The sequence below is a fragment of the Salvia splendens genome, chromosome 8, assembly GCF_004379255.2.
Source record: "Salvia splendens isolate huo1 chromosome 8, SspV2, whole genome shotgun sequence".
NCBI lineage: Eukaryota > Viridiplantae > Streptophyta > Magnoliopsida > Lamiales > Lamiaceae > Salvia > Salvia splendens.
This window is the reverse complement of record NC_056039.1, coordinates 33,591,091-33,612,814: the sequence shown is the minus strand read 5'-3', so window position 1 is coordinate 33,612,814 and position 21,724 is coordinate 33,591,091. Positions and strand designations below refer to the sequence as shown.

Here is a 21,724-nt window from a genome sequence, read left to right as displayed (position 1 = left end):
GCTGGGAAAATGAAAGATGAGATAGATTATAAAGTTTATTTTGGTGAAATTGCTGCCACGGAAATTATTCTCTTTCTTAAGTATGATTTTTGTGTCTCATAAAAAAAATGGGGAATAAATGTGGCACAAAAAGATTTAAGATAGAGTGTCTCAATCAAGTGCATTTGGAAAAGCTTATTTTCAACTGTCTCACCCAATATGCATACTACATAACCTATACAAAGTTTTAATTTAGAAAATATTAGTGTAATTAAATCAGTCGTGGGTCGAGGACATAATTATAGGGACCATATCCACTTAAAGAAAATAATTTGTCGCATGAAGTGAATGAACAAAAAACCGAAAAATGAAAAAAAAGAGAGAGAGAAGGATTTTATACTTCAATAATAATTTCATAACATAATTTTGTGAAGTTTTAGTAGATCATAAGAAAATTTTAAGCTCTCTATTAATTTGAACATTATGGAGCCCATTAATTGACGAAATGCTTTTGTCCATATTTCACAAATATTTTGTTTTTGTCTTGGTATATATAGATATTATAAAATGGTTGGCAAAAAAAAATACAAGTCTATAAAATACAAGGAGATGGTGAAAATCAAGATGAAGACAAACATCCAGCCGAGATTCCCTCTTCAAAAACATGTGCCCAAACATATTAAATTGCCTTTGATCATGTGATACTCCAATTTGTAAATTCCCAAACAAGGTTTTCTGATCTAAGCCTTATGTTGTTCAAAATTAACCAACATTGAAATCGATGAATGTTTCCATTTATTTACTCATTGTCATACAAACTAGAAATGACCAACATACTCCATCTTGGGAGTTGCTCGTGTCTTGAAAAGTAAATTAACTTTTTTCGATTGAAAGATTCGATCTCTCTCTCCTGTGTCTCTCTCTCCTGTGTCTCCAATAGTGAATGGAGATATTTTTTTCCCCTTCATATGCGATAAATAAGTATATATAATACGTTGCCACCAAGACATTTGGTATCTTGTTAGAACCGTTGTCATCACGTCGGGATCGAGCGAACAGAGTGTGCTAGTAGAATTAATGTATATAACAATTGATTCAAGTGGAATCAGAAGTCGACCGACCATACCGCCAACCCATGAGAATCGGAAATAATCCATTAAGTTCGACTTGTAAAACTGCGGTCGATACCATGGGGTAGCAATTTAGGTTTAACTTTTCATGATCAAAATTCACTGTGTATTATTCGTCTGTTATCCATTACAAACTTTTGACACCGGCAACAACCATCTTTAGTGTATCCAGTCCCACGAGTTTCACCTTTGTGAATCTTATGATAATCACATGGTTTTCCTCTATACTACTTCGCATTTCAGTATATACCTATTACTTCAATTTCTAAACACAAATGTAATGGCAGGGATTATATCGTAATTAGCACGCGACTTTATATGGTAAAACCGTGAAGTAAGACCTTCTCGTACTACTACACATCAATCGAACCAAATGTCTGAAAATTTACAGTGATACAAAAAGACAAAAATGACCCCACTCCCGTTTTGTCGACTTGCTACCACGTGAACCCCCACTAATTTCAGAGACAGCGTAAGAAATCAGGTGTGTGTAGAGGCAATAATTCATGACAAAATACCCAGCCAATGCTGCAAGGGGGCTACAGGAAAAGAAAGGAAAGAATTATCAGGGGTAGAATCGGAAGAAGAAAAAAGGCCGCCGGAGACGAGGAGGAGGAATTGTATTTGTCGAACTGCAGAGAGTCGACCGCGAGGGGCATGTTCTCCTGGTCCGGGGAGCAGGTGGACTCGTGCGGGGGGTGTGCGCTGTACATTATGGCGCGCAATACGGCGGAGACGGTGGGAATGTAAGCCGTCTTGTTGCGGGCCAGCAGCCACGTCAGCCCCATCAGCCGGCAGTCCCGGCTCAGCATTTTGCTCGCACGATCGCCGTCGCCTCCTCCTTTTGTTCCGTTTTTACCACCGGCTGTAACCTGCGCGGGCATGCGAGGGTATTTTAGACATTTTGTATGAACGTTAAAAAAGTAACGTGAAAGCTTATTCCATCTGATCAAAATTAGTTTGAGTATTGCAAGTAGGCATGTGTCAAACTTTTAGAGTGTTAAATAAGAGCATCTCCTATGGCGCCCCTCCGGTAGGACGTCCCGTCGGACACCGGGAAGGGCGACGGGACGTCCGCCGTTGGGAGGTCGGAGGTCGGAGGTCGGACGTCCCGTGAGGACGTCGGGTGTCCTCGGACGTCCCGGCGACGGGCGGGCGGACGTCCGCCACTGTGGCTTCAACTCGGACGTCCGGTCGGACGTCCCGTTTTTATTATTATTTTTTTTTTGTTTTGAAACTCTATATATACTGCTCGTTGAATTTTATTTGTGAATTTATGATTTTTTTTATTGCGGGATGTCCTAGTGGGAAGGGCGATGGGTGTGAATTTATGATTTTTTTTATTGCGGGATGTCCTAGTGGGAAGGGCGATGGGAAAGGCGGATATGCATGGGATGTCCTAGTGATGTGGCAGTGGGGTGTGATGTCCTAGTGACGTGGCAGGAGGTGTTTTTGGGATGTCTTAGTGGATGTCCGAGTGGGATGTCCGCCCACTGGAGATGCTCTAATTAATACTAGAAAATAAATTGTGAACGAATAAATTAAATAGAGAATGAATTTCACTCATAAATAAATGAAACGGCATGAGCATAATAAAGTAATGTGACCGCTCATAAATAAATGAACGGAACTTAATTAGTAAAAAAGAATAAATCTAACTTTGATTTTACAATTTATAAATATTAGAATAAAACTATATATAAAGAAATACTGCTAATATTGACTATAGAGTGTGAGTGGTTCATATAACACATGATAGTTCACTTTACTAAACTATCATTGGAATTTACAAAGGAAAGAAACAAAGAAAAGCCCAAGAAAAAGGTGAAAGAAGATTAAACTTTTTTTACATAAGAAGGCTCTAAACACGAAGCAATCAAGCCGTTTACTTAAATAAAACAAATTTTTATCTTCACTTTGACATGCAAAAAAGCATAGTTGAAAAATAACAAAAATTTCAAATAAGAGAAAAACAAGAGAAACTGGAAATGAAAAGCGAGATTAATTGGAAAACTGAGGAAAAACCACCAACACACACAGAGCATTAATGGCGGAATGAATTTAATGTTGGCGAATGTCAAAATTCATCAATCATTGAGAAATAAATGCGAGCAAAAAGCTATAAAATCGAATGAATGAACTCACCTTATCCAGCGCGCCGAGGCATTTTGTGCAACCAGCGTAGGACGAATTCCTGCAATTCCGCTCGAGATTCCTGACCGCGGCGGTCGGCGTGGCGTTTTTATAGTTTCCGGTGACGTTGAAGGCGGCGGGGCAGCTGAGCGAGGTGATCTGGTGGAGGCGGATCCCGCAGAAGCACAAAACGGCGTCGCAGGAGGCGTTGGCCTGGGGGAGGTGGATGTTTCGGGCGGCGAGGGAGCTCTGGAGCGTGTTGACGCACTTCTGCGAGTCGTCGGGCATCATCGGGAGGTCAGAGGAGAACGGCGGCGGCGCGGCGGAGATCTGGAGCGCGGATCGGGCGTGGGCGGCGAAGAGCCAGGCGGCGAGGACGGGGCAGCAGCGGCTGCGGTCGAGGTTGCGGCCGCAGGCGGCGCTGACGCCGCCAAAGAGCTCGGCGGAGAGGTCGAGGCGGCAGGTCTGGGTGTCGGTCTGGACGGGGAAGGCGGGGACGGTGTTAGAGTCGACGGGCTTGGCCGGCTCGGAGAGGAGGCCGGCGAGGGAGCGGTGGAGGAGGAGGAGGAGGAGAGTGAGGAGTTTGATTTTGAGCATTGGGAAGTGTGATTGGGGGTTTCAATTAGGTTTTCAGTCGGATTGATTTTGTGATTTTTGTGGGGGAGAGGGATTTGTTCTTGTTGATTTTGGGTTTTTTGGGGAAATGGAGCTTCAATCGATGGGGATTTTAGCTGGAAATGAGGAGGTTGAAGGACGTAGAGAGAGAAAGTTGTGAGGTGCGTTTTACTTGAAATAGGAAAAGGGATTTTTGAACTGACTCGGAATTGTGGGCATGCTTTTTTACTATGGAAGAAGAAATATGAATACAGAAACAGAGGAGACAAAGGAGAGAGGGGGATTATTTAGCTAATAGTGACGGCTAGGCTAGGTAATCAAACTTGGCATCGAACACGAACACAATGAAGAAAGTCGTCGTTGATTTTAATAGATGGAAGCAATGTGGCATACATACATCTCGTGTTTGGTAAGAATTATAAATCGTTTACTCATGGCTCATCTTCTTCATGTAAATGACATGGATCAATAGTGAAATTCCGATTTATTAGGATTTTCGATATAATGAAGGCATTGTTAGTGGATAGTGAACGAATGATTGAAGGCATGCTTAATTTCGGGAATGTAGGGGCAGAACTATCGTAGTACAGAATTGTTGATGGGTTGGAAGATTGAATTTAATGAAGTGTTTTATTTTTCATGGGCAAATGAGATCGATTGATCCTCTATTCCTTTTGAATTTGATGTGATATTATATTATAGAGGAGTGGAGTAATATTCTCTAATTTTTTTAGATAATTTATAGTACTATTATTTGAAATTAAAAAAAATGTAGCGTTTATATGATGTGATATTATATTATAGTTTTGACACTTTTAGTTAATCAGGTAAAGTATAAAAAGGTAAATAGTTTTCCTACATACACACCTGAAGTTTAAAAGAGAAGAATTACTGTATTTTATTAGTCTCCACACTGTCCCAAGAACATAAAATATTGGCAACTTTTTACTAACTTTTGAATCGAAAAGGGATGTTAGGTATGTCGATTTATAAAGAACTTTTTAATTTGATATCAATATAGTATAGTAGCAGGTAACATTATTGTACAGTTAAATTAGACAAGTAATAACTTTATGTTAATGGTTCCTAGCATCAATAATTGTCACTTCCATTCAAAATAATTATCATTTTCTGTGGAAATGTAACAATTAAACAACAATTATTGTCAAAAAGAAAACATTCCATTCCAACAACAATTTGTATGTCTTTATGTACAGAATATTAAATAGAAGAATGTGGAGTGAGTTAGTGGTTGAGTCTGATTTTTTTTTAATATTATTTTTAAATAATAAACCTCAAACTTCTTGGACATACTACTACGGGAACAAAAAATGTTTTCTCAAATAAGTTGATGTTGGTCATGTACAAGACTGGAAGATTAGAAATGAATTGACATAATCTATCGGAGTTTATAGTTCCTGTAATCAATTTTAAAATTTGTGAAAAAAATAAACAAAGGGCACTAAATTAATTATTTTGGGGATTAGAGCATTAGCAGTGGGGCGCCCTAAGCCGCGCCACGTCATCAGTTTTATCCTCCTACCCCCACCCGCAGTGGGGGCGCCCTAAGGCGCGCCACGTCATCAGTTATACTATTGTTTTGTTTAATTAATTTAAATGTTTACAAATGAAGGGTATTTATAAAAAAATCAAACCGCGTGTCATCATCCGCGGAGTCCACAATGGGGCGGACGATAGCCTATCGATCGCGACATCGTCCGCTGCTCCCACAATGACGAGGACGATAGGCTATCATCCGCGCTATACGCCGCGGACGATGTATCGGCCGTGAGCATCGGGCGCGCCCGATGGCAGGCACCCACAATAGTGCCATCGTCCGCGCCCGAGGACGATGGACGCCATCGGAGCGTGCCATCGGGCGCCCCATTGTAGGTGCCCTTATTGTTTCATTAAAAGTGTGGGGTTTGATTAATGCCACATAAACAAGATCTATTATCAATTTTAATATGAAAATAGGAAAAAAGATCGTGGGGTGGGTAGAGATAGAGAATCAAGGAAAAAGATGGTGTAAGAAAAGGAAGGGTGTGTGGGAATTTGGCAGTTTTATACTGTCTTTTTCCTTATCAGTTCATTCCCCTCTCTCTCTCTCCTACAGTAAAGTGAACATGCTGACGTTGACGTGAAGGTCTATTTTCTATCTGGCTCGTGACCAAATTGAACAAAAATAGTGTACTTTCTAAAACTAAAACTATTTCCAATTCAATTAAACATTTCTACTAAGATTCATCATTCATGTAATTTAAATTATTTCCTATTTAGTGATGGGTGTATTACAATTACGCTGATCACTTACAAGTAAACAAAAATATGAATTTCATTACACAACTGAAAACTATACAATTGAAATAAAAGTCACAAAAATTAAAACATAATGCATTAAAACCACTCCGAATCGTGAGCCATCTGGAAAAAAACACTCTTAATCACTGTCTGCATTATCGTCGTCAGAGAAATTTCTGGCGATGCCGTATGAAACCATTTAAACATGAGGATGTGATTGAGATATAGAAAAGTTATAAATAAATTACGAAAATATAAAGTTGAGGAGTGGAAAAATATGATATAGTACTATATAGTAGATAGGTGTGAGATTAAAATAAGAAAGTAGAAAGAGTCTTTGAGGGAAATAGTGATATAATAGGTTGATAAAATAATTCAAGCTAATCGATTATTTAATCTAATGGATTATGTTTGATTGATTGTTAAATTTGAACTTATTTAATCATTTATGAAATACTACTACTTAATTATATTATTCTATAGTTTAAAATCAATCTCATAAATAGAATTGGATATTGATCTTTATAAAGCCTATATATCATAAGTGCCATATAATCTCAGATTGAGGCCCATATTGAAAGCCCATTTTAGTAATTAGAAGCTTCACGAGTCACGACACTGTATATTTTGAGAATCATTATATTAATTCTGACATGGTAGATTTTGAGAATCTAATTGATCATACCCTAATATCATTAGTTGAATAATCATTAATAATACATCTAATAAATGGTCATTTATTCGCAAAATCTTTATGCGGTATGAATTATTTATAAAGCGTATATGAATTTATTATATTTTTCGTATCTCTATTTTAACTGTTTCGCAGCTTTATTGCATTCTAAATATGTCACATGTTATTTCGTAGACTAATGTTTCTAGCACCTCTATTTAATTAGCACTCTTCCATCTCTACTCATTTGTTAGTATTATATTATCAATTTTCCTCTTTTTATTTGCTTATTGCATTTCCAACGTCGCTTCTGCAGAAGTGAGTTTTTTTTAATTAAAAATTTATCATTTAATTTTATTGCTATAATACACATGTAAATACATGTCATGCAGATTGATCGAATTTCATTAATGCCAGCCCCTTTTCCCTTGCCCACTCTTCTAGCCCACCTTCAGCAGTTGCATAAAAGAAGAATTTATAAAATATTTTATATGATGGTAAGTTATTTTTACGAATTTCAATGCATTATGCATAATTTTGAGAATTACAACCCATTATCTTAAAATGTGATTTGTGTTGCAACAACAATGCTAATGCGTAGAAAAAGTGGATGAAGTTTGTATTAGTAGCAAGTTTTTCTTCCATATGTGTTGAACTTTGATAGCTAATCCTACAAATGGATATGTAACGCCATGACTCAGGACCTTATCTCTATAAGTCCGCATTTTTTCGACATATTAATAATACATGACAAAAACTAAAAAGTCACAATGTGTATCAATTATCATCACATGATATCCTTTTGGACTTAATATCATTATCGTGACAATAATTTGTGTGCCACAAATTGCTCAAAATAGGAAAAGAATATTAATTGGCACAAATCTCGGTCAAATATGTCGTCTCCATAACACATGCTCAAATTTCAATCATTAAATTTTGTACAATTTATTTCGAGCAATTATATATTGATGAGTTCTCTGTAATTATATAGAAATAAATTCAACTAATTGATTTTTGCATATTTATTAACTCTTGTCATTGGTATGTACTCTCGGAAGGAGGAGTAATACTTAATTTTCAGAAAATAAATTAGGCTAGTAACATTACATTATACTTCCTTTGTCTCAATAAATATTAAATATTTGGTTTTCATCAAGAAATTTTTGTGAGTTAATAAAGAAAATATAATTTAAGATAGAAGAAAAAATAGATATAATAATATTTTTATTTTAAAAAATGTTTCATTTTGTAACTGAATAATCTAAAAAGATAAATATTTTATTTTTTGATAGTAAATAGTAGTACTTAGAAATCTAAAAGAATTTCAAATTGAGAACATATGCTCCTTTCATATTGCTGTGCAAATGTAGTTAGTACGTAATATAAAGACAAAACTTAGCTTTTCTAAACGTAAAACGCACGAGTTTTCATTCCCAAAATTCAAAAAGTGTTTGAAAATGGGATTTCGGCTAAAAAATCAAATAAAATAAAATTGCAATATAAAATTGGCAAATAGAACGATATTTTCTAGTTCAAATCATTTTGGAATGATTTTTGTTGAAAACGTTACTCCTCATTTTGGTGTACATTCTTTTAAAGTTACAATATTTTTGTAATAAATATTACTATTTACTATATTATGTTGTATTATATATAATGATAAAATTTTATTTTATACTACCTTCGTCCACAAAAAATAGACCAATTTTACCATTTTTGGCCGTCCACAAAAATTAGACTAATTCTAATAATGGAAAGTTTTAAATGTGAACCTCACAGTCCATTAACACAACTTCCACAACATTTTCTCTCACTCTCTCTTACTTTATTGCGTATTAAAACTCCTGTCCTTTATAGTATTGCCTATTTTTTGTGGACGGAGGTAATAATAACCAATAATTTCCTTTTTGAAATTTATCTAGGGGATTAATTATTTAAAATACTGTTTAATACCATGCACATCCAAACAATCAAAATGCCAGCTCCAAAGTCCAAACCTTATTTTCAATGACTTGTGTTCCTATTATTGCTTTAATTTCTCCATATATGTATTTATTTTATTGAAGTGTAATATACAAACGTAACGAAGTATACATATAGATCACAAAAGAATTCCACTAATGTATGAACTCTAAACATTGTATAATCAAAACCAATCTAACAAGATAACACACACAAAAAAAAAGTCCTAAGTTTACATGAAATCATCAAAATTCAAACTCTCCGGAATCTCAAACTTGAACAGATTACTGCAGAAACTCTCTCTCTCATCTTCCCCACCGCCATTGTTAAGCGTAGAAGAGCTAGACAGAGACACCGAATCCAAGTTAAAATTGTAGCTGCTGTTGCTGTTGGTGTTCATCGATTGAAAACTCGAATTTTCTGACAAATCTGCTCTAATTTGATCCGAAATTTGGTAGCCGCAGCCAGGCATCAAATTATCTTGAAACATTGGTTGATACTGAATCGAATTATCATCGATGTTTGCTGGAATTTGTTGATCGAAAGTATTTTCAAACTGATTTGTTTGGAGAGGTGGGGCAGCCTGTATTTGATTCTGAAGGTGTGAATTCAGCAGCTCATGAGCATCATCGCCGCCGCTGCCGGCGGCGGCAGCGGTGGTTGATGCTAGGGTCATGGCGAGCCTCAGCGCCTCCGGATTGAGCAGCGTCTGGAGGCGGAGGAGGCTCGGTAGGTTGAGCTGCGGCGAGGTGAGGAGGGAGGAGAGATCGAGCAAGTCGAGGCGCGGTGCGTGGGTGACCGGGTCGATCCCCATCTTGAGCAGGCGCTTACGGATGTGGGTGTTCCAGTAGTTTTTGATCTCGTTGTCTGTTCTCCCGGGCAGACGTGCCGCGATGGCCGACCATCTGAACATATGCGTAAAAATAATAAAAAAGAGGGGCTAAAATAAAACTTTTTTTATTTCTTAAAAATTTTAATACTCTATTAGTCCAATTTAATTCGTCACATTTTCTTTTAGGCGCATGAACTAAGAAAATTGCAACATATTAGTGTTTTCTTTTAGGCTTCATTTTTTGGAGTAGAACATTTATAATGGGAAAGACGTAGTAGTACTATATGTTTTGGGAAAATTGCCAGAAAAATCATGAAATTTGGACAAATTCTGATTTATTCAGACACTTAAAAAATTGACTGCAAAAAGATGAAAAGTGATAATTTGGTGAGAATCTTACTTGTTGCCAAGAACACTATGGAGCTGGATAATGGTTTCTTCTTCCTCAAATGAGAATCTCCCCCTCTTGATATCTGGCCTCAAGTAATTAGTCCATCGCAATCGACAACTCTTCCCACATCTTTGAAGACCTATAACATATATATACATATATAGCTTATTAATCCAATCATATAAAAATATGAAGAAAAGACATGAAATTCTAAATATGTATATACCAGCATTTTTGGGAAGATTTCTCCAGTTTCCGGCGCCGTGGGCGTGGATGTATCGACTGAGCTTCTCGTCTTCTTCGGGCGTCCAGGGTCCCTTTTTAAGTCCGTTTTTGTCGCAGCAAGGTGTTCTTCCCATTGTTGATGAGTGAGAAAGTGTGAGAGTTCAGACAATATGATTAGTTGTAGAGAGAAGAAGATGAGGTTTTGTAAGAGATGTGTATTGTTGTTGTTGAAAGTGAGGGCAAACGGCTGCTATTTATAGAGAAAAGAGGAACAGTGTATGAAACAGATTGAAGTCAATGTGATTGGCGCCGTCCCCTGTCTAAGCGTGTGTCTCTCTCTCTAGTGTGCTGTCCGTAGCTGATGACACACTTTTTTTTTGTATTGAGTCGATTTTTGTGTTTCGGTTTACATATTCAATAGTCAAGTTAAAGTTTTATTTCACGGTCGACGGCCCATTCTGATATTCAGTGATGGGTGGAGGTAGGGTCGAGTGGGATTGCTCGATCCTACTATAGACCTATGCAAGTTGTCCACGAAACTCCATTAATCAACTTGATAATCCATATTAACTACGTTCGGGCGTGGATGAGCCCCGGTTAGGGTCAGACCTTGAAGGACTCGAGTTAGAGTCGGACCCAGGATGACCCAGGGGCCAGTGTTGGAACGACCCATGTTCGTGTCGACTGCGTTCCCGATGTGGTCTTGGTTTGAGGGGAGGTTTGTTGGGTGCAAACTCATCCCACATATGATGAGTGAAGGAAGTTGGAAGGTGTATGTAATTCTTGTCCAATCCCAATTAGTTTGAGGCCTTGGGAGTGATCCAAAAATAAATCTGTGCGGCTTTGACTCAAAACAAACAATATCAAATTAATGTTGCAATCCACTGTCCTACCAAATTATGATTTGAATTTGTCATCTTCGTATTTTATTCAAATGGTCTTCTTTGTACTGAACCCCATGAGTTTAATTTTTTAGTATCCAATATTAATTGCTAATACTATGGGAAGTCTATGAGATTTTCGTTTGCCAAGATACGGTGTAGAGTGCAATTTTGATTGACAATTTAATTTGATATTTTTCGTAGTGTGTTTGTATGACGGAAAAGTCTATGGAAGAAAATGGACGGATGTCATTTTTTCCTTTTGAGTTTGACATATTTTCCATCTGATTAATTAATGATCGTAGCTGAATTAATTGATGAAAACCACACTAGAAATTAATTTCTCTTTCTTATTCGTTTTCATTTTCATCTAATCATATATTATCGAATATCGACTATATTTAATTTGTAAATTTACATATAGATATCTAATGATGGATAGTGCACATATCACACGCAATTAAATATCTAAACAAAATATGATAACTAATACATATAAATAGATAAAGTAACAAACCCATATTTTTAAGTCACTAAAGGTACACAAAAATGTACTTACTAATAAATTGGATTTCAATTTCATATTTAAAAATAAATAGCATGACTGGATTTCTTGATGATTATCCAAAGATAAAAAGATTATGAAGTAGAGGTAAATATAAGTTGGGACAGGTGGCGACCAAAAAGTGCATTTGACCTAAGCCATGAAGTCTTGTAAACAAGGGTGATTGGTTGGTATGGTTGTTACATCCCCTACCCAATTATAAGCATATATGTCTCATTTTTCATCAATTGCTTCCAAGCATGAAAATACTCTTCTTTACCTTTTTCTGGAATTATTTTGAAATTTGTACTCCTTTTTAGTAGACTAATCATGCATTTTTAATTGAAAATTATTACATTTAACCAACAAATAAAAAGAGTTATGTCATAAATAAATTTTTTATACTGAAGAAATGCATGCTCTGAGTCAATAATTGACTAATAAAAGAGTAACAATACAAAACATAACCAATAATAAAAATTCAATGTAGAACTAAACCAACAACCTAATTAAGTAAGTTCGGATTACTAACAAATTTACCTACACCACAAAAGATGATTTAGCACCCAAACAAAAATACTAAGGGAACACATGTAAATGTTCTTCGTCATTCTCATCCACCAGGAGAATTTAATATTTACAAATAACAAAAAAAAAAAATACAAAGTTAAAAACAATAAAATCATAGCCCAATAAGCCAAAGTTTCAATTACCAAATATTTTTATTTCAATAAATTGATGATCCTAGGATCTTTTCTCTATCTTAAAATTATAAGTACTTTAAAACCAATATATATACGTTGTGACATCACAAATATTTTCTTAGCTATTTGGTGTCAAAACTTTAGTCATGAGATCTTTGGCGTGGCTCACCCAGACAACTGCATACGATCGAAGATTACTATTGTACACACATATATATTTAAACTGTATAAAATTGTATATTTAGGTAGACGGTTTGAATGAATTAAGGCATCATGCTTACAAAAAAAACTAATATTATGTATATCCATGCATGATTAATTATTATTTTTTACTTATGATTTCCTATTTTGAGTTCGATGCTAACACGTATTTACCTGCTACAAAATCCCAGTTTCCAAATTGGGGCAATCTGTGTGGCCACGTACATATATACGACTGTATACTGCTAATATTGTTTTAATTTTTTAATCTAAATCATGATTCATGAATCATGTCAACACAGCCATGCACTCTCACCTATTATTTTCATTGTTTCAAAATTATTTAAATTTTTGTGTATCACATATGTGGGGTCGGAGCGTATCAAAATCCTAAATTTCATTGATCATTTTCAAGGCCAAGAAAATAAAAAAAATGAATAATAATGCTTCTCCCTAATTTTCTTAATTGTTTATATAAATTCAAGTTAATTTTATCCATATTCAGCGTTGTTATGGGTGGTTGCCCCCAAAAACAATAAGAACGACTAATTTTCCTTCAGAGTTGGCTACAAACGATGTAATCACCACTCAATCTGCACATTTAATTTTTTTTAGCAAGTGAAGAAGATGCAAGATCATTTTGATTTTTTTTTCAAATTTACATTCTGAAATGACAATTTTAATTATTAATGTTAATTTAAATATCTTACTACTTCAGATTGCAAATAATTTCCAACTAGTAAATCTTACTAAAAATTATGTTTTGAATCCGCTGCTAACTACATTAGTAGTGGTAATGCTAAAGTCCCAAGACTTGGGTGAATCAGACAAGCAAGCAAAGTGAAAACCGTTAGACTTCAGGTAACTGTTTTATCTAATTCTTAGCTAACAAAATAGATTTTGATCCTCTAAAAGAAATCAAACAACTTGGTCAAACAATTTTTTAACATTATTTAATTTATCTTAAAATGTACTTTCAGTAGCCCCAAAGTCAAAGAGAGTACTCTTAATCCAAGGAAGCTTCCTTGTCTTAATTACGTGATTGACTTCAATATGTAAAGTAATTAGTAATGTTTTCTTAGTTTAAATTAAAAATATTACTCTCACTATCGTGTCAAAATTTGTTTGACACATATATTACTTTTATCTTTTACTAAGACATAATCAAACAAATTGTAGTCAGTTTAAAATTATAAAACGTATGAACTCAAAAATATTACTATATACTCCAACATTCATTAATAAACCAAATTAATTAAGTCCCACTTTTGTTCCCTGTGTTAATAACATTCTAATATTTATATTAGGAATTGGTGAAAATCAAGAAAATTAATGTATCAAATAGTAATTTAGTCTTCTGTTTCGTCATTAGGATTGAAAAAATGAGTCTGGGTTTCTTGCAAAATCATGCTTCTTCAAGTAATTAGTTGCCACCAGTAATTATTTTTTAATAGAAGGCTTACCCTAATTAGCCACCACGTCATTAGTTTAGAGACTAATTAACATGAATATTTTGAATTGCTGATTCTACTGTTATGAGGTGTTCATTAACCCTCAACAAACTTTTAATAACTTATTAATCCCCTTTGATTTTATTTCGCCACGATTAATTATTTATTAATCCCAACAATTCTATGCAATATCATGCATAAAAATTAATCTTAACCATTCAATTAAAAAAAAGCTACTTATATTAGCATTGTCGGACATACGTGTAAAGGACAAAGAGGCTATTAGCCCCTCTATCACTCTCTTCATCTTTTTCTAATGTAGAACTTTTCTTGATCGCGGATGCTATCGAAGAACGAATTGCTAGAGGTTACTGAAATTGAGAAAAGAGGACAAATAAATGTAAAATTCAAGAAATTTGGTCAAATTATGACCCCGAAAATTCAAAAACAGTTCGAATAATTTGGTTGTTTGCAATCATCCCGCGGTGATATTTTTGGTATAATTGTATCTAATTTGACAGCTGAAAAAGCATACGTGAACGTTATGGTTAGTTAAATAATGTCGTCTATTCATGCAATTTGTGTTGTTTTGTTGAACACATCTACAATATATTACTTGTAGACAATAAGAGTTTTTCACCGTTAGATTTCCAACAAATCTGAACATATTTTTTTCAACTAATATTAAAATTACGAAACGAATCAAAATTTGATCAAATCTCATGGTAATTATGGCAAGTTGCTAAAAATATGACAATAAGAAAATAGACTTAATGAAAGCCACTACCAATATTTTTTCCTGCGTTCATCCCAATGAAATAGTAGTACTCAAAATGCCGTTGAATTTATGAATATGAAGACCGTTGAATAATTACGTAGGATTATTGCATGCAAATACGTGTATGGCTGCATGGAGACAGTATACGAAAAGTGTGCATGATAAATCGTCATTAGATTAATTAATTAAGGAGACAAGTCCAGATGTTTCTAGTACAAAACACCAAATCTAAGATTGTGATCAAGGTTAATTGTTTAACATAAATTAATGCTCTTAATGATCGGTAGTTAGGTGGCATACATAATTCTTAAGTAGGTAAATATGTGTACAGAGGTTTGTTGTGAAAATAAAATATGAGAAAAAAATAATGCAAATGGAATTCTGTAATTCAATGTTCATTTACAAGAGATATATACTTTGATCTTCTCTTACCGGTGCTTGATTAAATAATGTGAGATCCATCGGTATTGTGAAAGTATGACATGCTGCATTGCTAATTTGAGATTTGAAAATAAATGATTCGATAAATATTTAATTATGAAAATACTAGTATTATTAGTTATAGACATAACATTAATCGTTTATTTGTATTCAATGAAATAATGATGTGGACCTAGTTTTCCGATATATTTGGAAAGTATACATCTATCGTTTTGTACTTTTGTTAGTAGTTTTCCATTATTTTTTGGGCATAGTTGACAATTAGTAGTCTACATGATTTGATTTTTAAAAATATGTTTTTATTCTAATACATTCTTCAAAATTTATTGGGATCGATCATTTAACAGAAAATTTTAAAATGAAAAAAACGATTTGTATTTTATTCAGGTTTTTAGTGTTTAAGAGAAAATGTTATTTGTATTTTGATGATCGCAATAGTTTATTCACTATGTGATGACTCATAGATTCATTATAATTTATTGATTTTATTTTCATCAAACTCATTGATTTACTTCAAGTTTAAATATGAAGCAAAAATTTAATAGAGAAAACTATACACATGCAAAAAATAGTTTAAAATATAAAATGTCATAACCGAGATAACAAAATTAATTATATGAAATGCGTTGGACACAGCCCAAAATAGACGTCTATATATGATAACTTGATAAATATTTAACACTCAAAGCAAATAAAATGAACTCTTCTTTTGGAAAAAAGTATGATCAAAATCCTTACTTTAATTTGACTAATTACCTCTATAGTTTGACCATACAAGTTTTTTCAAATGAGAATAGTTTATAAGGTTAGGTATGAATTTATCATCACCAAATGAACTAAAGAAAAATAAAATTGATGAAACCAAATTTTCTTTCTTTTTTTTAAAACTTCATCTACTCTTTCTTTGAATATCTATACATGAAATTGGAATAACAACACCTCAATAAACAAGTGAATTTAAATACAAGTAAAATACAAATGGAATCAAATCTCCAACAAATCATCCAAATCCCACCCCTCAGAAATCTCAAACTTCATCAAATTACTGCAGAAACTTTCCCTCTCATCTTCCACCGTTGGAGGGCTGCTAAAATTCTGGCTGCTGTTTCCACTGCTGCTGCTTCCGTTCATCGATTGAAAACTCGAATTTTCCGAAACTTGGTATCCAAAACTCGACATATCGCTGGCATTTGCAGTGTGAATCATCACATTATCTTGAAGCATTTGCTGAGATTGCGACAGATTGTGAAACGAGTTATTGTAATTGTGATTTGGTGGGGTTTGTTGGTCGATGATATAGTCAGAGTGATTAGGTTGGAGAGGTGGGGCCCCCGAATTCGACAGGTCGGCGGCGGCGCCGTTGGCTGATATTAGGGTCATGGCGAGCCTCAGCGCCTCCGGGTTGATGAGGGATTGGAGGCGGAGGAGGTTGAGCTGAGGCGAGCTGAGGAGCGAGGAGAGGTCGAGTAAATCGAGGCGCGGGGCGTGGGTCACTGGGTCGATCCCCATCCGGAGCAGGCGCTTCCGGATGTGGGTGTTCCAGTAGTTCTTGATCTCGTTGTCTGTTCTCCCGGGCAGACGTGCCGCGATGGCAGACCATCTGGTCATAATAAGCAAAAAATATATTTGAGATGAGCTAAATAAAATCGTAATTTTTTTTCCTAGTTAAAAATTATGAAAAATAAGTTCGAAAAAAATATATTTAATTTATTAGAAAATGTATGTGGCATGCCAAAATTCACATACGTGATTTTGTTACATATCCATTCTATAAGAGGAAAACATGTGATTTGAAAATGTCATTTACACTCTATAGATTTGGTAGGAAGTTTGAGAAATGTTTGAACTTCAACGTGCCACATATCATCAAGGCACGATTTATTTATTTATTTATTTTATTTTTTTAAAAAATGATGATTAGTGAGAATCTTACTTGTTGCCAAGAACACTATGGAGTTGGATAATGGTTTCTTCTTCCTCAAATGAAAATCTTCCCCTTTTGATATCTGGCCTCAAGTAATTAGTCCATCGCAGTCGACAACTCTTCCCACATCTTTGTAAACCTATAACATATATATATATATATATATATATATATATATATATAGCTTATTAATCCAATCATATAAAAATATGAAGAAAAGACATGAAATTCTAAATATGATCCAAATATGTATACCAGCATTTTTGGGAAGATTTCTCCAATTTCCGGCGCCGTGAGCGTGGATGTATCGACTGAGCTTCTCGTCTTCTTCGGGCGTCCACGGTCCCTTTTTGAGGCCATTTTTGTCGCAGCAAGGTGTTCTTCCCATTGTTGAGAGTTTTAGACAATATGACGAGAGAAGAAGATGATGTTTTGTAAGAAAAGTGAATGTTGTTGTAGTTCCTGTTGTGAATTGAAGACAAAAAGCGCCTATTTATAGAAAGAAAATTGTTAGTGTGACAAACATATTTAGGTCAATATGATTGGCGCCGCCCCTCTCTCTCTTGTGCGTTGTCACAAAAGGTGTCAAGGTTGATGGTCAAATTTACACATATTACAAATGTCAAATATCTAATTAAGTTTAATTTACGGTACACTTTCATTCCAATTACTAATAGTTTAAGTGTTCGAATCACTGCAAAAGTAGTACTCGACCTGTTATATAGTAGTAGAGTCAATTCTTTTTAGCACGAAGATTAGAGAAGAGGTAATATATTAAGTGAAAAAATAATAAAGTAAGAAAAAGAGAATAAAGTATGTGAGGAAAAAAATATTACTTTTTGTTAAATAGAGAAATGACTCTACTTATAATGAACTTTCTGAAATGAAAAAAATGACTCAATTACTATGTAACAGAGATAGTATATGGGTAGGGGCGGAGCCACATGGAGATCTAAGAGGACCTCTCAACAATTTAAACGTTTATTTACGTAGTATGTTACATATTTATATTTATATTTGAATTTGTAGGTGAATAAGTTTTAGGGCAATTGATGATATTGCGACTTAAGCTCGAGAGCTCTTGAGGTGGTGTGTTCGTTTCAGAATCTCTAGTTTCAATCACTTATCCATTTTAAAAAAGAAATTAAAAAACATAATAGAAGTAAATAGTTGGAGAGATTAAGGAAGATGTAGTAGCTTATTAAGCCAAAATTATTTTGAAAAAGGAGGTGGCCATGATTAGACTTTTTGATTGTTTTGTTTGGAAACTTTGGAATACTAATAAATAATGGATTTAATGCGAAAGACTAAAGAGATTGTCATTTTCGCATTTATTTTTCAGTTTTGACATTATTTCTATCTCGGTTAATTAATGTCTTTCTATTCAATTATGTCGACTTTCCAATTTATTATAACATACACGAAAAAACACTACTCATAATGTAGTAGCATATATTCGTACACTATATATTGAATAAAATAAGTGTGATATTTGAACACATCAATCAACAAACTATTTATGATCATGTTTGTTGTAACACTTTTATGAATCATGAGATTATATTGATGACTCAAAGATGAAGAGATAGGTATTTGGCTCACGGTAACTCTAGCTTGGGACACGTGTCAGCCCAAAAAATGGCTTTGACCTTATAAAGTGAAATCTCATCACAAGATTAATTGGTGGGTTCGGTTGTTACATCTTCTACCAATTGTAATCATATGGTTCATTTTTTTCATCACTTATATACTTAAATAAAAACTTTTCTTAACCTATTCTTTTGGCATCATATTTGTAGGATTGAAACAAATTTCAAAATCTTGTTACCTAAAGTGAGTCAATTATGCACTTTCATGTTAGACATGTCAAATAATTACAAGATCATAGTTGAAGATGTGTCGAGTTATTTAAGGACCTAGAATTTGTATCTTACTAAATACTAATGCTTTCTAAGTATATATGATTGTAGGTACTAGTTTGTTTTATTATAAGAAATGCTCAAATTACGCAAATGGCAAACATAAACCATGAAACAACAGTCATAGAAAGAAAAAAAGGAAATGAAACAACAAAACTATGTGGGTCCAAAAACTAATTGATAATTAAGTCATAACATCTTAGTCTGTCCCGTGTAGAATCCATTCAAAATTATCAAAGTATAGTAGTATTTTATACATGTATATATAGTCGTATTAAAATTTTATTTAGGTAAGCCTTATGAATGAAGGAGACCAATCTTGGCCATAAAAAATTTATATTTTTGTAATTTTATTACTATGATTTCCTATTTGAGTTTGAAATCAACACGTGTTTACCTGCTACAAAATCCCAGTTTCCAAATTGGGGTAATCTGTGTGGCCACGTACATTGAATTATCTCAATCCTTAATCATAATTAAGTCAACAGCCACTCTCACCTATTATTTTCATTATTTCAAAATAATAAGTATTCAACATGAGGCTGTACGTAGCCACACAAATATACACACACACGTATCAAAAAATTTTAATTAATTTATTCAAATTTTCAACTTTCCGTTGATCATTTGTGGGAAACGGCCGCTTCTCACTTGGTTGTAATAAGTAATCAATTAATTTAGATAAGTTTAGAGTAAAGGCTCAATTTGGTCCTTAACCTATTGCGATTTATTGATTTTGGTTCAAAACATTATCTTTTGAATTATTCGGTCCCTCACAAATAAAAACGGGTCACATTTGGTCCGAATTTGACAGAATTGTTAAAAGTTAAAGGTCAACGAATCTTAATTCGATTTTGACCGGATTAAATTAATAATTATGTTTTATTAATGTCTAGTATTTAATTAACCCAAAACTAAAAAATTATAATTCCCCCTGGCCCCCGCCTGCAGCCTCCCTCTCTTCACCCACAGCTTCAGCAACATCTACGCTAACTACTCTTCCCCCCTCGACTGCACCTGGTCCAACGCCGTCCTCCAATTCTCCGGCGCCTCCAATGGCTCACAATACGACCGCATCTCCGCCGTCTGGCTCGCCGGCACCGAGCTCCTCCGCACCAGCACCCCCGAGCCCACCCCTCACGGAATCTCCTGGACCTTCCGCAAAGACATCACCCGCTACTCCTCCCTCATCCGCCGCTCCAACCTCACCCTCTCCGTCATGCTCGAGAACATCATCGACGACACATACACCGACATCTTCCACGTCAACATCATCTTCCTCTTCTACAACATCATAAAATCCTCAATCTCAAGCCCTAGAAAACTCATACGCAATTTTCCCACTGCGTCGCTCGAATTGGACCAAATCCCTGCCGATTTGATCATCCCGGTGTCGGCCGCAGGGGAGGAAGGGTTCTGGTTCAGAATTCAGAGCGAGAACGACGCCGTTTCCAGGGAGATTCAAATCCCTAGCAACACGTACAAAGCAGTGATCGAGGTCTACGTCTCCGCCCACGGCGATGACGGATTCTGGTATTCGAACCCGCCGGATTACTACATCGAGAGGAACGGAGTAGGCTCTTATTAAGATATATCTCGGCGTCAATATATCTTAAAATCTGTGTCAAACCCGTCGGATTACTACATCGAGAGGAACGGAGTAGGTCCATTTTGGTCCAATTATGGTTGATAATGAAAACTGCAATATCTCGGCGTCTACCGCGAGGTTCTCGTCAAGCTTAAAATATTAACTTAAAATTTTAATTTTTTAGTTTTTGGTTAATTAAATATTAGAAATTAATAAAACATAATTATTAACTTAATCTGGTCAAAATCGAATTAAGATTCGTTGAGCGTTAACTTTTAACGGTTCCGTCAAATTCGGACAAAATGTGACCCCGTTTTTATTTGTGAGAGACCGAATAATTCAAAAGATAATGTTTTGGACTAAAATCAATAAATCGTAATATGTTAAGGACCAAAATGGGTCTTTAGTCATAAGTTTATAGACTTTTGAATATTCAAGAAGATTCTTGCAATGGAAATGTTCAAGTTAAAAAGATGCAAGGAACTAAAGAAGTTAGGAAAAGAAACAGAAGCTAAAAGACAACGAAATCAACATATAAATAAAAGCGAACGCTCTAACCAAAATCACTATAATAGAAAAGCAGCGAACGAACCTACTATATACTAATGTTTAGATTAATGAATACATCATTGTGAATACATAATTTACATGTTAACAATTGGGAATTTCCCTCATCCTAGAGAAGAATGTACGCACTATTAGTTTGGATATTGCAAGCAACTCAAAGACATTAAGATTTTGAGGTAACTAATTCATCAAACTCTTAGCTAACAATATAAATTTAGGCCAAACAATTTTAATAAAATCTTACTTTCTTAACCCTACTTTCACTAGACCCAAAGTCAATACACTCTTCCAACGAGGAATTGTGTCCAGTTACGTAATTAATCATTTCTCGTAACAATTTTAAGTTTTATTACTCAGTAAATGAAAACAATATTACCTTAACACACAAGCACATACGATATACTCCCTCCGTCCCATGTTACTTGCACTTTTTATTTTAAGCCGTAAATTTGTGATTGATTTTTTAGTGTAATTAGATTAAA

At 34.8% G+C, this 21,724-nt stretch overlaps 4 protein-coding genes across 4 annotated transcripts; 1 reads left to right on the top strand and 3 right to left on the bottom strand.

Annotated features, from left to right (window-relative positions):
• Positions 1-1,399: 1,399 nt before the first annotated feature.
• On the bottom strand, positions 1,400-4,102 carry LOC121746184 (uncharacterized GPI-anchored protein At4g28100-like). The gene is made up of 2 exons (XM_042140106.1): positions 3,255-4,102; positions 1,400-1,981 (listed from the first exon to the last, which is right to left on the bottom strand). The coding sequence occupies exons 1-2, from the start codon at positions 3,837-3,839 to the stop codon at positions 1,649-1,651; spliced, it is 918 nt and encodes a 305-aa protein (XP_041996040.1). The 5' UTR covers positions 3,840-4,102; the 3' UTR covers positions 1,400-1,648.
• A 4,926-nt stretch (positions 4,103-9,028) lies between these two features.
• Positions 9,029-10,448, bottom strand: LOC121746183 (transcription factor MYB41-like). Its single transcript, XM_042140105.1, has 3 exons — positions 10,246-10,448; positions 10,029-10,158; positions 9,029-9,701 (listed from the first exon to the last, which is right to left on the bottom strand). Exons 1-3 carry the CDS (start codon positions 10,376-10,378, stop codon positions 9,029-9,031), a joined length of 936 nt encoding a protein of 311 aa, XP_041996039.1. The 5' UTR covers positions 10,379-10,448.
• A 5,743-nt stretch (positions 10,449-16,191) lies between these two features.
• LOC121743281 (transcription factor MYB102-like) lies at positions 16,192-17,617 on the bottom strand. The gene is made up of 3 exons (XM_042136536.1): positions 17,424-17,617; positions 17,178-17,307; positions 16,192-16,844 (listed from the first exon to the last, which is right to left on the bottom strand). The coding sequence occupies exons 1-3, from the start codon at positions 17,554-17,556 to the stop codon at positions 16,229-16,231; spliced, it is 879 nt and encodes a 292-aa protein (XP_041992470.1). The 5' UTR covers positions 17,557-17,617; the 3' UTR covers positions 16,192-16,228.
• Positions 17,618-19,623: 2,006 nt separating this feature from the next.
• Positions 19,624-20,675, top strand: LOC121746139 (peptide-N4-(N-acetyl-beta-glucosaminyl)asparagine amidase A-like). Its single transcript, XM_042140054.1, has 2 exons — positions 19,624-19,631; positions 20,039-20,675. Exons 1-2 carry the CDS (start codon positions 19,624-19,626, stop codon positions 20,673-20,675), a joined length of 645 nt encoding a protein of 214 aa, XP_041995988.1.
• Positions 20,676-21,724: the final 1,049 nt, after the last annotated feature.

What these genes read in the sequence shown, in the direction of transcription:
- LOC121746183 (XM_042140105.1), bottom strand. Translation starts at nt 10,378, where the DNA reads ATGGGAAGAACACCTTGCTGCGACAAAAACGGACTTAAAAAGGGACCC. An exon ending in AAATCTTCCCAAAAATGCTG is followed by an intron (nt 10,159 to 10,245) that starts GTATATACATAT and finishes TATATGTTATAG; the next exon opens with GTCTTCAAAGATGTGGGAAG. An exon ending in CATAGTGTTCTTGGCAACAA is followed by an intron (nt 9,702 to 10,028) that starts GTAAGATTCTCA and finishes GCATATGTTCAG; the next exon opens with ATGGTCGGCCATCGCGGCAC.
- LOC121743281 (XM_042136536.1), bottom strand. Translation starts at nt 17,556, where the DNA reads ATGGGAAGAACACCTTGCTGCGACAAAAATGGCCTCAAAAAGGGACCG. An exon ending in AAATCTTCCCAAAAATGCTG is followed by an intron (nt 17,308 to 17,423) that starts GTATACATATTT and finishes TATATGTTATAG; the next exon opens with GTTTACAAAGATGTGGGAAG. An exon ending in CATAGTGTTCTTGGCAACAA is followed by an intron (nt 16,845 to 17,177) that starts GTAAGATTCTCA and finishes TATTATGACCAG; the next exon opens with ATGGTCTGCCATCGCGGCAC.
- LOC121746184 (XM_042140106.1), bottom strand. Translation starts at nt 3,839, where the DNA reads ATGCTCAAAATCAAACTCCTCACTCTCCTCCTCCTCCTCCTCCACCGC. An exon ending in GCCTCGGCGCGCTGGATAAG is followed by an intron (nt 1,982 to 3,254) that starts GTGAGTTCATTC and finishes ATGCCCGCGCAG; the next exon opens with GTTACAGCCGGTGGTAAAAA.